Source organism: Engystomops pustulosus, chromosome 1 (assembly GCF_040894005.1).
Source record: "Engystomops pustulosus chromosome 1, aEngPut4.maternal, whole genome shotgun sequence".
NCBI classification, from domain to species: Eukaryota; Metazoa; Chordata; class Amphibia; order Anura; family Leptodactylidae; genus Engystomops; species Engystomops pustulosus.
The window spans coordinates 9,899,076-9,914,103 of NC_092411.1; the positions used below are offsets into that span (position 1 = coordinate 9,899,076).

Sequence of the window (15,028 nt, forward strand, 5' to 3'; positions counted from 1 at the left end):
GGAGACAGCCAGGGCCCGCGGTACCGGAGTGGCTGGCGGTTGCGGCCTAAGCACGCTATTGTCACGGTGCTTGGTACGGGGGAACCGGAGGGCTGTCCTACAGCCTGGCAGGTCTCCAGCAGGGTGGTGTTGGCAAGAAAAGATGAGGGAGAGGCTGCTATAGCGGATCTCCCTGGGGCAACCCCTCAATGTCCCGAGTGTGAGTCTCTGGGTGATGGACAGGGTGCCGGTGATGAAGGCAGCCGTATTAGCAGGGACCAGACGGAGACAGAAGTTGAAGAAAACAACTTACAGTTCTTTATTTGAACCGGCAGGAACCGCAGCAACGTGCCTTTAACAGGTAGATGGAGTGCTGAGATGTAAGTTGGAGGGAGCCTCAGGAGATAGTTCACCAGCCTGGATGTAGAGGGCAGGCTGGGAGGCAGCTGTGTCCTGATAGGAAGCTTCAGCTTGTCCTGTAGGGCTTCAGGTATCACCTTTAAAGGTAAGATGATACCCCTTTTCCTCACTATACTAACTCTAGTCTTATACTCCACTCTTCAGAGGCAGGGGCTAAGCTCTTCCTGCTCTGGTATGGGCTAGACAGAGATTGCTCACTCACTCACTGATCTCTAGGATGACATACTGGAATCCTCTCCAGAACATTCCTGGCCAGGGGTTTTATTACCTTCCCTTGGTCAGGTGGTGGCTGCTCCTCCAATTACATCTCAGCTTACAAAGGGACAGGATGTAACACAGATCATTGGATAATAGCATCTTGCATCATACAAAACACTTAACTCCTGCCTTGCCAGGCAGGATTCACCACTGCAATATCCCCTATGTCCTATAAGGACCATGTAGTGTGATGTGATTACATGCAGGTGGGACGTATTCGCAAACACTACCTCGCCATTGCATCGGCGAGGGTGTTGCATACCCCGGGGGCAATTGAAAGAGCCGCCCTCGGCTCGACTACAGATGGCTTGAGGGGGCAGGGGTGGATAAAGGCACTTCTGGGAAATGCAGGCTATGTGAGGTGTAGGGACAAACCGCCCATGGTCCTGGAGACAGGCACCTGGGTTGGTGTCGGACTAAGACAAAAACATGTAGCTGTATGACAGTTGGTCGCTGACGCCATTAAACCGAACTGTACAGTAGGAAAGGTGTGGTGTCATGTCCTGTAATCCACTCCTTGCACCAAGGCCTGTATATTTGTTATATCAACACTTCTTCCCTGGCGGCAATTATATAATGTGTATATCTGCATTGCGTTAGCATATGCGATACAAGTACCTCCTGACTGGCATCCTTACCCATGTATGGGTGGCATCCAGGTGCTAACTCTGTAACACCCCCGGTCCCCTAAAGACCCGCAGTTTACGGACTACCCCCATGTGCAAACCTCAGTTTGAGGGATCAGGTAGCGGTCAGTGTTTTACATAAAAAGACGGTCCGACACAGCCACACTACAACCTGAAAAGCCTATGAAAGGGTTAATGCAGACTACTGGCATATATTTTGACAGTGTGCAAACAGGTTAACTCACATTGGCTTAGGAGCCCAATGGGTACACATCTTAAAACGTTACAAACGTTACAGAGGTAGATAGGCTACTCAGGGTAGCACGATAGAAAATGTCTCTTTTCCTGCAAAGAAAAGGCATGAAAAGTGCATGCAGAATGTCCGTACCTAAAAAGGAAGGCATTAAGTGCAAAATGATAATAAATTAAGTAGCAACTTTTCCGTGAGGTTGGCAAAAGTCTCTCAGAAGGTCTCTAGTAACAAAGTCCATCTTCTGGGTACAGCCCTTGATGTGGGGAAAAGTGCACTAAGAAGCAAAGGGTCTCCTCTATATGTAGAGGGACAGAGTCCTTTGGTAGGAATCTCTGCTGTGGCAGAGGAAGGGTGCTATCATAGCACAGGCCAATAATCAGTTCAAGGTATGTCTCTTGACTGAGATAAATAGGGATGAGAGTCTCAGGAAAGTCTCTGGCTCTTTAGGGATAAGGACAGAAATAAATACACAATATGTACAAAGTACCTGAAGTGGGCTACAGCCCTTCAAGGGTTAATCTTGCTGCTCAAGAGCAATGGCTGCAGGCATGGGAGCAGGAACTGCAGCAGGGACATCATCAGCCTGGGTAAAGAAAGCAGTGTTGAGATCTGTCACCTGAAGACATCTGGTGGTAGACACTGGAACTGCTGACATGGGGCACCCAAGAGCTGGAGCTGGAACAGCAGGGAGGTCATCTGCGGCGGCAGGCATCTCAGCAAAGGAAGGAGACAGGCACTTCTCTGGGTGACCTTCTGTAGCTGGGGGCGCTGTTGCGCTGGCGTTGGTAACCTCTGTAGCTGGGGGTCCTTGATACTCCGCAGGACGGTCAGCAGCATTAGATAAGGGGTAAGGCCCCTTTAAGAGAATCCCTTTTGTAGCCGGGCCTCCTATGGGGAGATGTTGGCCCTCTGCAGGGAGGCCGGACTGTACCCCAGCCGGGGCTAAGGGAGATATAGTAACAGTCACTGTGATATAGGCCCTGGGGGCCATGGTACTCACATCCGCGGTGGTCCTCAGGAGGTCCGGAATCGGAGGAGGCAGCCGCTGTGGAGAATCCGCCATTGGAGACTGCGTACAGGAGACAGCAGTAAGCGGTGCAGCAGCTGGAGGTGCCCGAGGCTCGTGGGCAGACCATGTGACACTTGGTTCCTCATTTCGGCGGCTGTGCGGCATGTCGGCAGGACAGGAGACAGCACGTGGAGAAATCCAAGATGGCCGATTAACCTCTCTGATGCTGGATGGCGGCTGCGCTGACTCTGAGGTACCTCGTGGGCTCTCACTGGCGTTGCAGCGCGGGAGAGTTTCGTCGCCAGAGGGCGGAGCTTGAGTCTTTCCCGCCAGGAGTTGTGGCGGGCTGAATTTTCTGCTGCGCCACAGCGCGCTGAGGCAGGATTCGCGCCATACGCGCAGGGGGCGGAGCTTAGCGATGTCTCTGGGTTTCCCGCCAGTGAAAGTTTTGGCGGGCTGGAATTACTTGCTGCGCCACAGCCTCTGAGGTAAAATCTTCAGGCGCGGCAGCGCCGGATGTAGCAGAGCTGGTACAGTTCTTGCAGGGATTAACCTCTTGAGTGCTGGAGCGGCGCTCGACAGCACGTGGCAGCATTAACACAGTTCAATCCAGAAACGCACAATCACTTGGGCCTAAACCCGGATGGCAGCAGGGTTAGGCAGCACAGTCTTTGTAATAAAGTACAGTCTATAGTGCCAGAATAAGGCACAGAAGTATATATCCTGTTCGTGACGCCATTTGCAACATCCCCCACCGGGGCCTAGCCCTTGAGGTGAGGCCTGGAGACAGCCGGGGCCCGCGGTACCGGAGTGGCTGGCGGTTGCGGCCTAAGCACGCTATTGTCACGGTGCTTGGTACGGGGGAACGGGAGGGCTGTCCTACAGTCTGGCAGGTCTCCAGCAGGGTGGTGTTGGCAAGAAAAGATGAGGGAGAGGCTGCTATAGCGGATCTCTCTGGGGCAACTCCTTAATGTCCCGAGTGTGAGTCTCTGGGTGATGGACAGGGTGCCGGTGATGAAGGCAGCCGTATTAGCAGGGACCAGACGGAGACAGAAGTTGAAGAAAACAACTTACAGTTCTTTATTTGAACCGTCAGGAACCGCAGCAACGTGCCTTTAACAGGTAGGTAGGGTGCCAAGATGTGAGTTGGAGGGAGCCTCAGGAGATAGTTCACCAGCCTGGATGTAGAGGGCAGGCTGGGAGGCAGCTGTGTCCTGGTAGGAAGCTTCAGCTTGTCCTGTAGGGCTTCAGGTATCACCTTTAAAGGTAAGATGATACCCCTTTTCCTCACTATACTAACTCTAGTCTTATACTCCACTCTTCAGAGGCAGGGGCTAAGCTCTTCCTGCTCTGGTATGGGCTAGACAGAGATTCCTCACTCACTCACTGATCTCTAGGATGACATACTGGAATCCTCTCCAGAACATTCCTGGCCAGGGATTTTATTACCTTCCCTTGGTCAGGTGGTGGCTGCTCCTCCAATTACATCTCAGCTTACAAAGGGACAGGATGTAACACAGATCATTGGATAATAGCATCTTGCATCATACAAAACACTTAACTCCTGCCTTGCCAGGCAGGATTCACCACTGCAATACCTCTATGTCCTATCAGGACCATGTAGTGTAATGTGATTACATGCAGGTGGGACGTATTCGCAAACACTACCTCGCCATTGCATCGGCGAGGGTGTTGCATATGCTCACCCGGGCTATGAGCGAGCATAACAACTGCACATTTTTCGTGTTGAAAATAATATAAAAATCCAATCAAAAGATAAAAAAAAAATATTAAGAAACAGGAATTTTTGCTTTAATCACCAAATTTAAGTATAAAACTTTCCACTCCCATTAAAATCCAATGGAGAATACTCACACTACCGGAGAGTCCTGTGTTGACCTGCAGCCCAAATTTCTTTGCATAGTAGTCGTATAAGTGCGGGTCGTTCATGGAGCTGTATGTAGTGAGGGTGTCCACATGCCCATTTGTATATCGATAGCCACCAGAGTTTGCGCTCATGGTCCGTGCTGAGGATCAGATAGAGATATTTCGTTTAAGAAAATCAACATATGGAGGGCATTACCAAAGCCCTTCCGTGCTGTAGCTTCACAGGCTGCTACACTGTCTCCCCCTCCCCTTTGCTCTGTCAGCACTTCCTCTCTCCTGGATGTAATCACATGGTAGCAGTGAGCTTCAGCACACAGCGGGAGAGTGAGCTAACAGCCTGTGAAACTACAACATGGAGTGGGTCTAATAGCACCACCCAGAGCCCTTCTGGCTCATTAACATAATTTTAACATTTGATTTTAGAAGGAAGAAGGCCATGGATAACAAACATAAGAAGATACCACAGTCCCGGTGCCTGGAGCTATGAGTAATGTCCCTGGTTTATCAGGATGGATTCTGATGGGAGATTTTCCCAGTGTTATGTTATAAGTCTCTCATCTACAAATGAATGAATGACCTATGGCTATCCACATTCTATAACATTTCAGCAGTCCCTGTTCCTCTAGGGCGGGGCTACGCTGATATTATTATTATTACATATCTAAATGTGTATTCATAGACAAGTAATAGTTACTCAAAGTATCAGTCTTCATCAATGGAACAATGGTTTATATTGTGGATGTTCAGTAAATATTAACCAACGTATAAATAACTTCTTCTCATCCAGGACTCGATGACTTGACGACCAGTGTGTTTATTGCTTGTGGGAGGAGGAAAAGCAAAAAAAAGTTGTTCTGTGCCCCTCACCATTGATGGTTAATATAAAAAAATGTTTAAAGGAATTCCATCATGATAAACCAGGGGCACTTAATCATAGATCCAGGCGCTGTGACTGTGGCATCTTCTTATGTTTGTTATCCTTCTAAAACCAACTTTAAAATTAGGATAATGAGCCCTAAATGCCATAAGTGTATTACCAGAGCCCCGCCATGTTGTAGCTTCAAAGGCTGTTACACTGTGCTGACTTAGCCATGGAGGGGGGACAGTGTAACAGCCTGTGAAGCTGAAGCACAAAGGGGTTTTTGGTAAAGGCTTCTAAAGCCCTTTTGACTTATTAGCATCATTTAAGATTTGATTTTGATTTGTCATGGATGAGAAATATAAGAAGATACCACATCCCTTGACATCCCTTCCTGCAGCTATTGGCTGAAGTTGTACTTCCCAGACTTCCTGTTCTACCGGTCCCTGCACATAATACAGGCAGTCCCCGGGTTACGTACAAGATAGGTTCTTTAGGTTTGTTCTTAAGTTGAATTTGTATGTAAGTCGGAACTGTATATTTTATCATTGTAACTCCGCCCAAAATATTTTTTGGTCTCTGTGACAATTGGATTTTAAAACTTTTGGGTTATCATAAGAATCAGGATTAACAATAAAGCTTAACTGCAGACACCTGTGATAACTGTTACAGCTGATTATTGTAGCCTAGGACTAAAGTACAATAAATTACCAACATCCAGAGGTCCGTTTGTAACTAGGGGTCGTATGTAAGTCGGGTGTTCTTAAGTAGGGGACTGCCTGTACAGGGAGCGTATCACACTGTATCTAATCTGAGGAAAGCAACTCTGGTGTTACCTGCATATGGAGCGCGCTTACTCAGCACCGACTCCACAGGTCTATGATTTAGGCTGGATTTATATCTACGTAATGAATTTGTCCAGGCCTCCGTCTTGCGGGAATCACTCCAAACTGGTTTACCCCGGGGAGGGGAAATATCCCGGAACTGGAACCCTGAAAAAGATGGAGAAAGCTTCATCAATGACAATATAATAATCCAGACCCCTCCTTCATTACACCTGATAATGACCACGTCTTGTGTACTGATCCTGAGTTACATCCTGTAAATCTTTTATTTTTATATATAAAAATGAAAAACATTACAACAATAAACATAAATAAAGCCATAACTTCTGGCAAAACAAAACAATAATACAAACTAAAAGAGACTTACGAAAATCTCCTGGCCCAGCCACACACACACCACACAATCAGCATTATAAAACAAAACCTTCACCCAATCCCACCACCTAATTTATTTATTTTTTTTTTTCCATAAATAACTAAAGAATACACAGCAAAAAAAAGACAAACAGGAAATAAAAACATTAAATATAACTAACTAAATCCCACGCCCATCACCCTCCCACCCAGACACTGGTCTAACGTCCAAAGTTCGCGCTATATAGTCCAGACCAGTGCCCAGGATCATATTGTCCAAATCCCGTCCACCCCCCTCCCAACCTAACACCCTAACACCAACACCCCAAAAACCAACCAAGCTATATACACATTAACTATAACTACATAAATACACACTGTACACAAAATACAAACACATTAAACATATCAACATATAACAAACCAACCACATAAAGCCCAGGTTCGGCGCCTGCAAGCCGCTACATCTCTATATGCTCAGATACAAAACAAAAATCTACAGTGTCAGCCTCAGCCCAACACCAGGAGCGGAGACGACAGACTAAGGGACACTAAAGGAGAACCCCCTCCAAAGGAGAGAGGCCCTCCCCGTGCCCAGCCTCTCATACTCCAGAGAGCGCACCTTCACCAGGTCACCCAGAATGTTCCTAACCACCTCATCCACCGGGAGGATTTTACGCTGCGTCGATACTAAACACCGTGTGTTCCACGTGTGGTACCTGACCACTAGACTGACTAAGAATAACGTGCAGTGGTCCCGGCCACCCAGGCCTCTGAATGCTCCATAGGCCCACTCCGCATAGGAGAGACCGGCCAACCCGGGCCAATGGATGGAAGCGCCCACCCGGTTGTACACCTCTGTGTTAAAGGGGCACTGAAGCAGGAAGTGGTCCATGCTCTCCAGCAGGCCACCGCACTCCTCCCGGGGACAACCCCTTTCCTCAGAGCTCCTACACTTCAGATTGTCCCTCACACACAGCTTTCCATGGAAGCAGCGCCAAGTCAAGTCCCAAAACTTCAAGGGGATCCTGATGGAATTCAAAAGACCTAAACCCACCCCAAGATCCCGACTTGGGCAATCCCTGAGGGCCAGAGGCTTCTGGAAATGGGTCAACAGAACCCTTTTGTCAAGGACTTTCCTCGACATGGTCCTGATCTCCCACATTCCCAGACCCCACCGGCGAATCACCTTCAGAACCGGGGTAGCGTAAGCCGGAAGATGCCCATGTGGTGTACGGAGATCCTTCACTTGCCCTCCTGTCTCCCATTCCTGGAAGAAAGGCCGAAACCATCCCCTGCAGGAGTATACCCACGGAGGAGCCCTCTCTTTCCAGAGGTTTGCTACATTGATCTTAAGAAAGGTATTCACTAGGAACACCACAGGGTTGACCATACACAACCCTCCTTGTCTCCTCGTGCGGTAAGTAACCTCCCTCTTGATAAGGTTCAGCCTATTCCCCCATAACAGCTGGAAGAACAGACTGTACACCCGAGTCCAGAGGGGCTCTGGCAACATGCACACACTGCCCAGATATATCAGCAATGGGAGCAGGTAAGTTTTAATCAAGTTCACCCTTTCCCTGAGGGTCAAAGACCAACCCTTCCACTGGTCCACCTTCTGGGCGGCGATCTTAAGCCTGCCGTCCCAGTTTTGCATGGGGTAATCCCCCTGGCCAAATTCGATGCCGAGAACTTTGGCAGAGTCTTGGGGCCCTGGAAGAGTGTCCGGGAGATCAAAGCCTGGATCCCCCTCTCCCAGCCAGAGACTCTCACACTTATCCCGGCTGATCTTGGACCCAGAAGCCTCTGAGTAGCGGTCAACCTCTGACATCACCCATTGCGCCTCCCCTCTCGAGGACACAAAAACGGTGACATCATCAGCATACGCTACCACCCTTAGAGTGGCTTCCGGTGCCGCCTGGTCCATCCCGACTCCCACCAACGGCCCACGATCAACCCTCCTAAGGAATGGGTCAATCGCAAACACGTATAGAAGTGGGCTCAGAGGACAACCCTGGCGAACACCAGACCCAACCTCAAAAGAGCGGCCAATCCAACCGTTCACAAGCGGGAAACTCTCTGCCCCTGCGTACAAAACCTTTAGCCAATTGACAAACTCCCCCGGCAGGCCATACCTCAGAAGGACAGACCAGAGGTACTCGTGGTTAACCCGATCAAACGCTTTTGCCTGATCCAAGGACAGCAAGTACCCCTTCCAGTTACCAGCCCTGCCCTGCTCCACTGCCTCCCGAACACAAAGCACAGCACTAAATGTACTGCGGCCTGGAACAGAGCAGTGCTGGGTCCCCGAGAGGAGCCGGGGCGCAAACTGCACCAGCCGATTAAACAGCACCTTTGCCAAAACCTTTCTGTCCGTATTGAGAAGCGCTATGGGACGCCAGTTCTCAACACGAGATCGGTCCTTACCCTTTGACAGGATGATCAGGACAGACCTCCTCATTGACTTCGGCAGAGCGCCCGAGGAAAGACACTCATTATATACCTCGGTCAAGAGGGGAACCAAGGAGTCCTTAAAGGTCTTATAAAACTCGGATGTTAAGCCATCCGGACCTGGCGATTTCTTGAGGGCGAGCCCTTCAATCGCCCGGCTGACTTCCTCTTCCCTGATCATCTCTGTCAAAACATCAAGAGAGGGGTCTACTCCTGGCTCAGGGACAGTTTCAGCCAGGAAAGCCGACATCACATCGCGATCTAGATCCTTCCTGCCCAAGAGGTGCGAGTAGAAGGATCTGACGACCTCCAGAATCCCTGATCTGGACCTTTTCAGGGATCCCGTACTGTCAACCAGTCCTGTGACAACTTTACCATTCACTGACATCTTGCAGTTTCTGTAAGGGTCGGGCGAGCGGTATTTCCCGTAATCCCTCTCAAAAACCAAAGATGCGTGTCTATCGTACTGACACCTCTTCAGCAAGGATTTCACTCTGGAGATGTCCTCACGGCTACCTCCAGTCGAGACGAGATGCTCGAGTTTCCTCCTCAGGCCCTGATACAGGCGGTACCTGTCCAGGCTCCTGAGGCTCGAGAGCTGGCGGAAGAATCTCGCCACCCTCTTCTTGAGCATCTCCCACCACTCTGACTTACTGCTACAAAGGCCCAGCAATGGTACCTGGCTCTGAAGAAAGTCCTCAAAGGATTGTCTGATCTCCGCTTCTTCCAGGAGAGACGAATTGAGCTTCCAGTAGCCTCTTCCCATCCGGGGGGTCTCTGTAACATTCAGAGAAAACAAAATTAGACAGTGGTCGGAGAACTCCACCTCAACAACGGACACTGCTGAAGAAATGGCTTCCTCCTTTAAATAAAACCTGTCTATTCTAGACCTGCAGCTACCCCTATAATAGGTGAACCCCGTGTGACCTGGGGTGTGCCGGATGTGGACATCCACCAGGCGAGCCTCACTGGCTATGCTATTAAGAGCGACGCTATCATAAGTCAGCTTGTCTCTGGAACCTCCCCTATCCTGGGACCTCGTGACAGCATTGAAGTCCCCTCCAAAGACCACCTGCCGACTTGTAAAAAGGTAGGGCTTGATCCTCATAAAGAGACACTTCCTGTCCCACTTGGACTGGGGACCATAGATGTTAATTAGGCGAAGTTCTTGTCCCTTCATGCGGACATCCAGGATCAGGCACCTCCCCATTTCTAACTCAATAACTCGTCGGCATTCTACCGGTGCGGTAAAAAGTACCGTCACTCCGCTATACGGCTCGGCCGCAAGAGACCAATAGGAAGGCCCGTGTCTCCATCCCCTCTTAGCTTTAAACACGGCCGCCAAATCTGGCAGCCTGGTCTCCTGCAAAAATAAAATGTCGGCTTCAACACGGCCGAGAAAATCAAAGGCTGCAAATCTAGCCGCATCAGACTTAATGCTGGCGACATTAATGGACGCCAGCGTCAACGGAGTGGGTGCCGCCATCATGAGTGATTGAGTTAGACGGCTTTTTTCTTTCCATTTCCCTTCCCCCGACTCTCCTCTGAAGATGATGCCTTTTCCCTTTTACTATCAGAATTGGGGCAACTTCTTTTTAACGAAATTGTGGTGTCCATGTTATTACTGGCCCCCAAGGACCTACCCGGACCACCCTCTCCCTAGTCCTTGTCTCCTGACTCTGAGTCAGTCTCCCACTCTGAGGACCCAGCATCCCCAGAGGATAGAGACTCGGCGCCCCCTGCAGGCTGCTCCGCCGCCACCTCCAGAACCCCACCCTCAGCCCCTCCTTCCGAGGAGGCGATCTCATCGAGGGTGAGGAACCGGTTGGAAAGCTCAACCAGAGGGGAGGAAGTTTTCCCTTCCTTAGGTACCTTAGATAGGCCGCGCTTTTTCTTTTTCTGCTTGCGCTTATTTTCTAGCCAAATCCTGTTATCCTCATCCATACTCTCATAATGGGAGGACGTGGAGGACATGGCACCTTTCTCGCGCTCCATCCTCCTGACCTCCTCATCCAACTCATCATCCCTCAGGGCCTCAGTAGCAAGACCAGCCTCTGAGGAAGGACCAAGGGTCACCCCAGCAACCTGAGGCTTCCCCAGTTCTCTCCCTTTTTGTCTGGCTTCAAGCCGCCTCAACTGAGAAGGTGACTTATTCTTGCTTTTCTTCACAGGCCCCTCAGCTCCTCCACCTCTGCTGGTACCTTCCCCAGCAGAAGCAACCTCATGGCTCTCCTCCACTGGGGTCACAACCGCATTGGCAAAGGAGCGAGGACAACGGCTGAAAGGGTGACCGAGCTCACCACACAGGTTACACCTAATGTCCTTACAGGATGCAGCGAGATGACCTAGCCCACCACACAAAGCGCACTTCTGCACTTGGCAGCTGGCGCTAAAGTGTGTGGGGTCACCGCACCTGTGACAGACCTTCGGCTGCCCCTGGTAGAAAATCAGGATTCTGTCCCGTCCAAGAAAGGCTGAAGAAGGAATGTGGGCGACTGTGCCGCCTGAACACTTCAACTTCATCATGAAGGTCCAGGCCCCAGACCAAATGCCAAATTCATCGCGGTTTTTCTGAGGTACCTGTAGAACCTCACCATAACGACTGAGCCAAGTCATGATGTCCATGCAAGAAAGTGACTCGTTACGGGTCAAAACGGTCACTTTCTTGACTACGTTTTGGCGAGACACTGCTTGCACAGCAAAGTCTCGCCATGCGGGCTCGTTCTTTGCCAGCTCATAATTTGACCAGAAGAGCTCTAAGCCCTCCAGCCGAACAAAACTGACATCGAACTCCGGAGTACCATAAGGATGTATCAGGGCAAAGATGTCACTAGCCCTGAAGTTCATCTTCAGGAGGAGCTCCACCACCCTTGACCTGGGTGGGCATGCGTCACTGCCCCTCCAGCGAAGACGAACCACATTCCTACGGGCAGCTCCGGGCCCGGTTGTGGGTAAAGACCATACAGTCTCTCCCCCCCTTTTCTCTTGGAAGGCTGCCAGGCCATGCCTGTCTGTCCAGAAGGACAGATCAACCTCTCTCCCCTCTACAGTGATTGACTTTTCCCCTCTCCTGAGAGCCTCCAGAAGACGCCTTTGCAAAACGCTGTTCCCAGAGCCAGGAGACAAGGAGTTAACCCCACTTGCCCCAGCGGTGACACTCGCATAGCTCCTTATAGGAGCGGCCACCACTGGGGGTGCAGAAGGTCCAGCACGCACAACAGGATCACCCCCCTCAGCACCATTCACCACCCCAACATTCACCACACTATGTACAATACTGCCTCGCTTCCTTGCATCACTCACACCAGCTGGGCCAGGAGGACCTGGGGTTGCCTCGGCATCACTGGGCACTGGGGATAGAGCCACCTCCATAGCTGATACAGCCTGAGAAGAGGCAGCTCCAACCCCGATCTTACTTGTGCCCTCTGCCTCATTGGCATTAACCCCTTGTTGTCCAGTAGTTTTTTTAATATTTCTGCTCTGCTGCTCACTGGATGCAAGAGGCCGCTTGCCCTTGCAGACTCCGGACAGTCTTTTTGTGCCCTCTCCAGGGTCTGTTGATCCAATGCAAAACAACACTTTTCTTGCGCCTTTCTCTGCAGGCTGCTCGGGATGCGCCGCACCACAAGCCCCAGCAGCCCCATCACACTGCCGCTGCTCACCGGAGCTAGATGCAGCCACAGTGCTAGGGGCCACAGGAGCCACCGCCACTGTCCCTGGCACCGGGCCACCCCCCCCCTCCCACTGGGGGGTAGCGCAGAGTACCAGGACCTGCTGGATTGCCCTCACTGTCCGGCCTTTCGGCAGATGCCTTCCCTGCACCATCCTTGCTACTACAAACAAGGCTGGTGCTCTGCGCCATGATGGAACGTGGCTTTGCACTCTCCCCGCACCCTTGCACCGAGTCCACTGCAGGATTCGTGCTGGGCTGGGTAACGGGGCCTACACGACAGGCTGACACTGCTGCCTGCCCGGAGGGAACAGGGAGGGGACGAAACACCAAGCTCACCTCCTGAGACGCCTTGATCTTCTTGGGTCTCGTCTTCTTTCTCTTTAGGTCGTCATCTGGCATATCATCGCCGAAGGAAAAGTTCTGGAGGTGAACTGGGGACTCAAGCTGACGGATCTGAGCCATTAGCGCACCCCCCCCCCCCCCCCCGGCCGCTGTCATCACTTTCCTCCTCCAGGTTGGCAGAGCCGCAGCCTGATGGTAATGGCGCTTGCTCCGCAGGCAGCCTGTCGTGCGAGGCCTGCTGGTGTAGGTGCAGGCCACCAGACGGACACGGCAGGTCTTCCTCATCCTCCTCATCATCGCCATCATCCGCCTGGATCTCAAGCCCCTTCAGTTTTCTTAACTGCTCCTGGCGCATGTCATCAAACCTCGCATCATTCTCCAACTTTTCACGGAACGGACCGCTGTGCTCACGGATTAGATGTCGCTTCTCCTGCAGAGCGGTGACCTCGGCTTTTAGTCTGTCTATGGTGGTAAGAAAATCAGACTTTTTCTTTCTCTGTGTAGCCACCCCCGCTAGGGCCAAGGTCTCCCTTATCTCCTCCTGGAGCCTCCTCAGCGCCTTGCCAGCTTCCTCGTACTCACGGAGGTGCTCAGCAATCCGGGAGCCATAGATGGAAGCAGACTCCCAGGCCTTAAGATCACCCCATGCTTTTTGCACACCTCCGTGAGCACCCAGCTTTCCAGCTGAACCACCCAGCTTTCCCGCACATACATCCAGCTTTCCAGGAGGAGCACTCAGGCTGATGTCACTTGCCTTGATCTTCTGTGTTCCGGAGACCTTGCGGCTTCCCTGGGTCTTGGGGGTGGCAGCCGAGGTCACATCGCTGAGTCCTTGGCTCCGGGCAGATCTTCTTACACCCTCCGATTTGGCCGGTAACTGGTTTCTCCTGCCCCCCGCCGGCCTGGTCCGGGAGACAGGAGCCTGGGACTTTCCTGCAGGATTCATCCCACAGAACCCACTCCCTCCCTGGGGAGGAGAGAGCAGGCCTGGGTGGATTGGGTTTGCTCCAGGTGGTGCAGGAGCTCAGCAGAACACAACCACACCCGTCAGCAGTTCACAGCAGAATGAGAATGCACGCACTATTCTGCTGCTGGTGCAGTCACTGTACATACATGACATTACTTATCCTGTACTGATCCTGAGTTACATCCTGTATTATACCCCAGAGCTACACTCACTATTCTGCTGCTGGTGCAGTCACTGTGTACATACATGACATTACTTATCCTGTACTGATCCTGAGTTACATCCTGTATTATACCCCAGAGCTGAACTCAATATTCTGCTGCTGGTGCAGTCACTGTGTACATACATGACATTACTTATCCTGTACTGATCCTGAGTTACATCCTGTATTATACTCCAGAGCTGTACTCACTATTCTGCTGCTGGTGCAGTCACTGTGTACATACATGACATTACTTATCCTGTACTGATGCTGAGTTACATCCTGTAAATCTTTTATTTTATATAAAAGTGAAAAACATTACAATAATAAACATAAATAAAGCCATAACTTCTGGCAAAAGAATTACAAAAGAACAAATATAAACGAAAATAAACTTACAAAACCTCCTGGCCCAGCCACACACACACCACACACTCAGCGTGAGAACAAACAAAACCTTCACCCAGTCCCAATATCGAAATACACAGCAAAATACACATAAATAAATAAACAATAAATAAACACAGAAATAACAATGAATATAACGGAAATAACATTAATAACATTAAATAACATAAAATAACATAAAATATAACTAACTAAATCCCACGCCCATCACCCTCCCCCCCCAGACACTGGTCTAACGTCCAAAGTTCGCGCTATATAGTCCAGACCAGTGCCCAGGATCATATTGTCCAAATCCCGTCCACCCCCCTCCCAACCTAACACCCTAACACCAACACCCCAAAACCAACCAACCTATATACACACACAAGAACTATAACTACATATAACTATATCACACTGTACACAAGATACAAACACATTAAACATATCAACATATATCAAAACCACATAAAGCCCAGGTTCGGTGCCTGCAAGCCCCTACATCTCTATATGTTC

General features: G+C 50.5%; 1 protein-coding gene across 1 annotated transcript in view; it reads right to left on the reverse strand.

The window, feature by feature from the left end:
- The window catches only part of LOXHD1 (lipoxygenase homology PLAT domains 1), a 176,822-nt gene that overhangs the window by 148,052 nt on the left and 13,742 nt on the right, over positions 1-15,028 (reverse strand). The window contains exons 3-4 of the mRNA XM_072132870.1: positions 6,128-6,283; positions 4,421-4,572 (exon numbers count right to left, since the gene is read on the reverse strand). Of these exons, the coding sequence (XP_071988971.1) occupies positions 4,421-4,572; positions 6,128-6,283 (308 nt within the window). The remainder of the gene's footprint in view (positions 1-4,420; positions 4,573-6,127; positions 6,284-15,028) is intronic.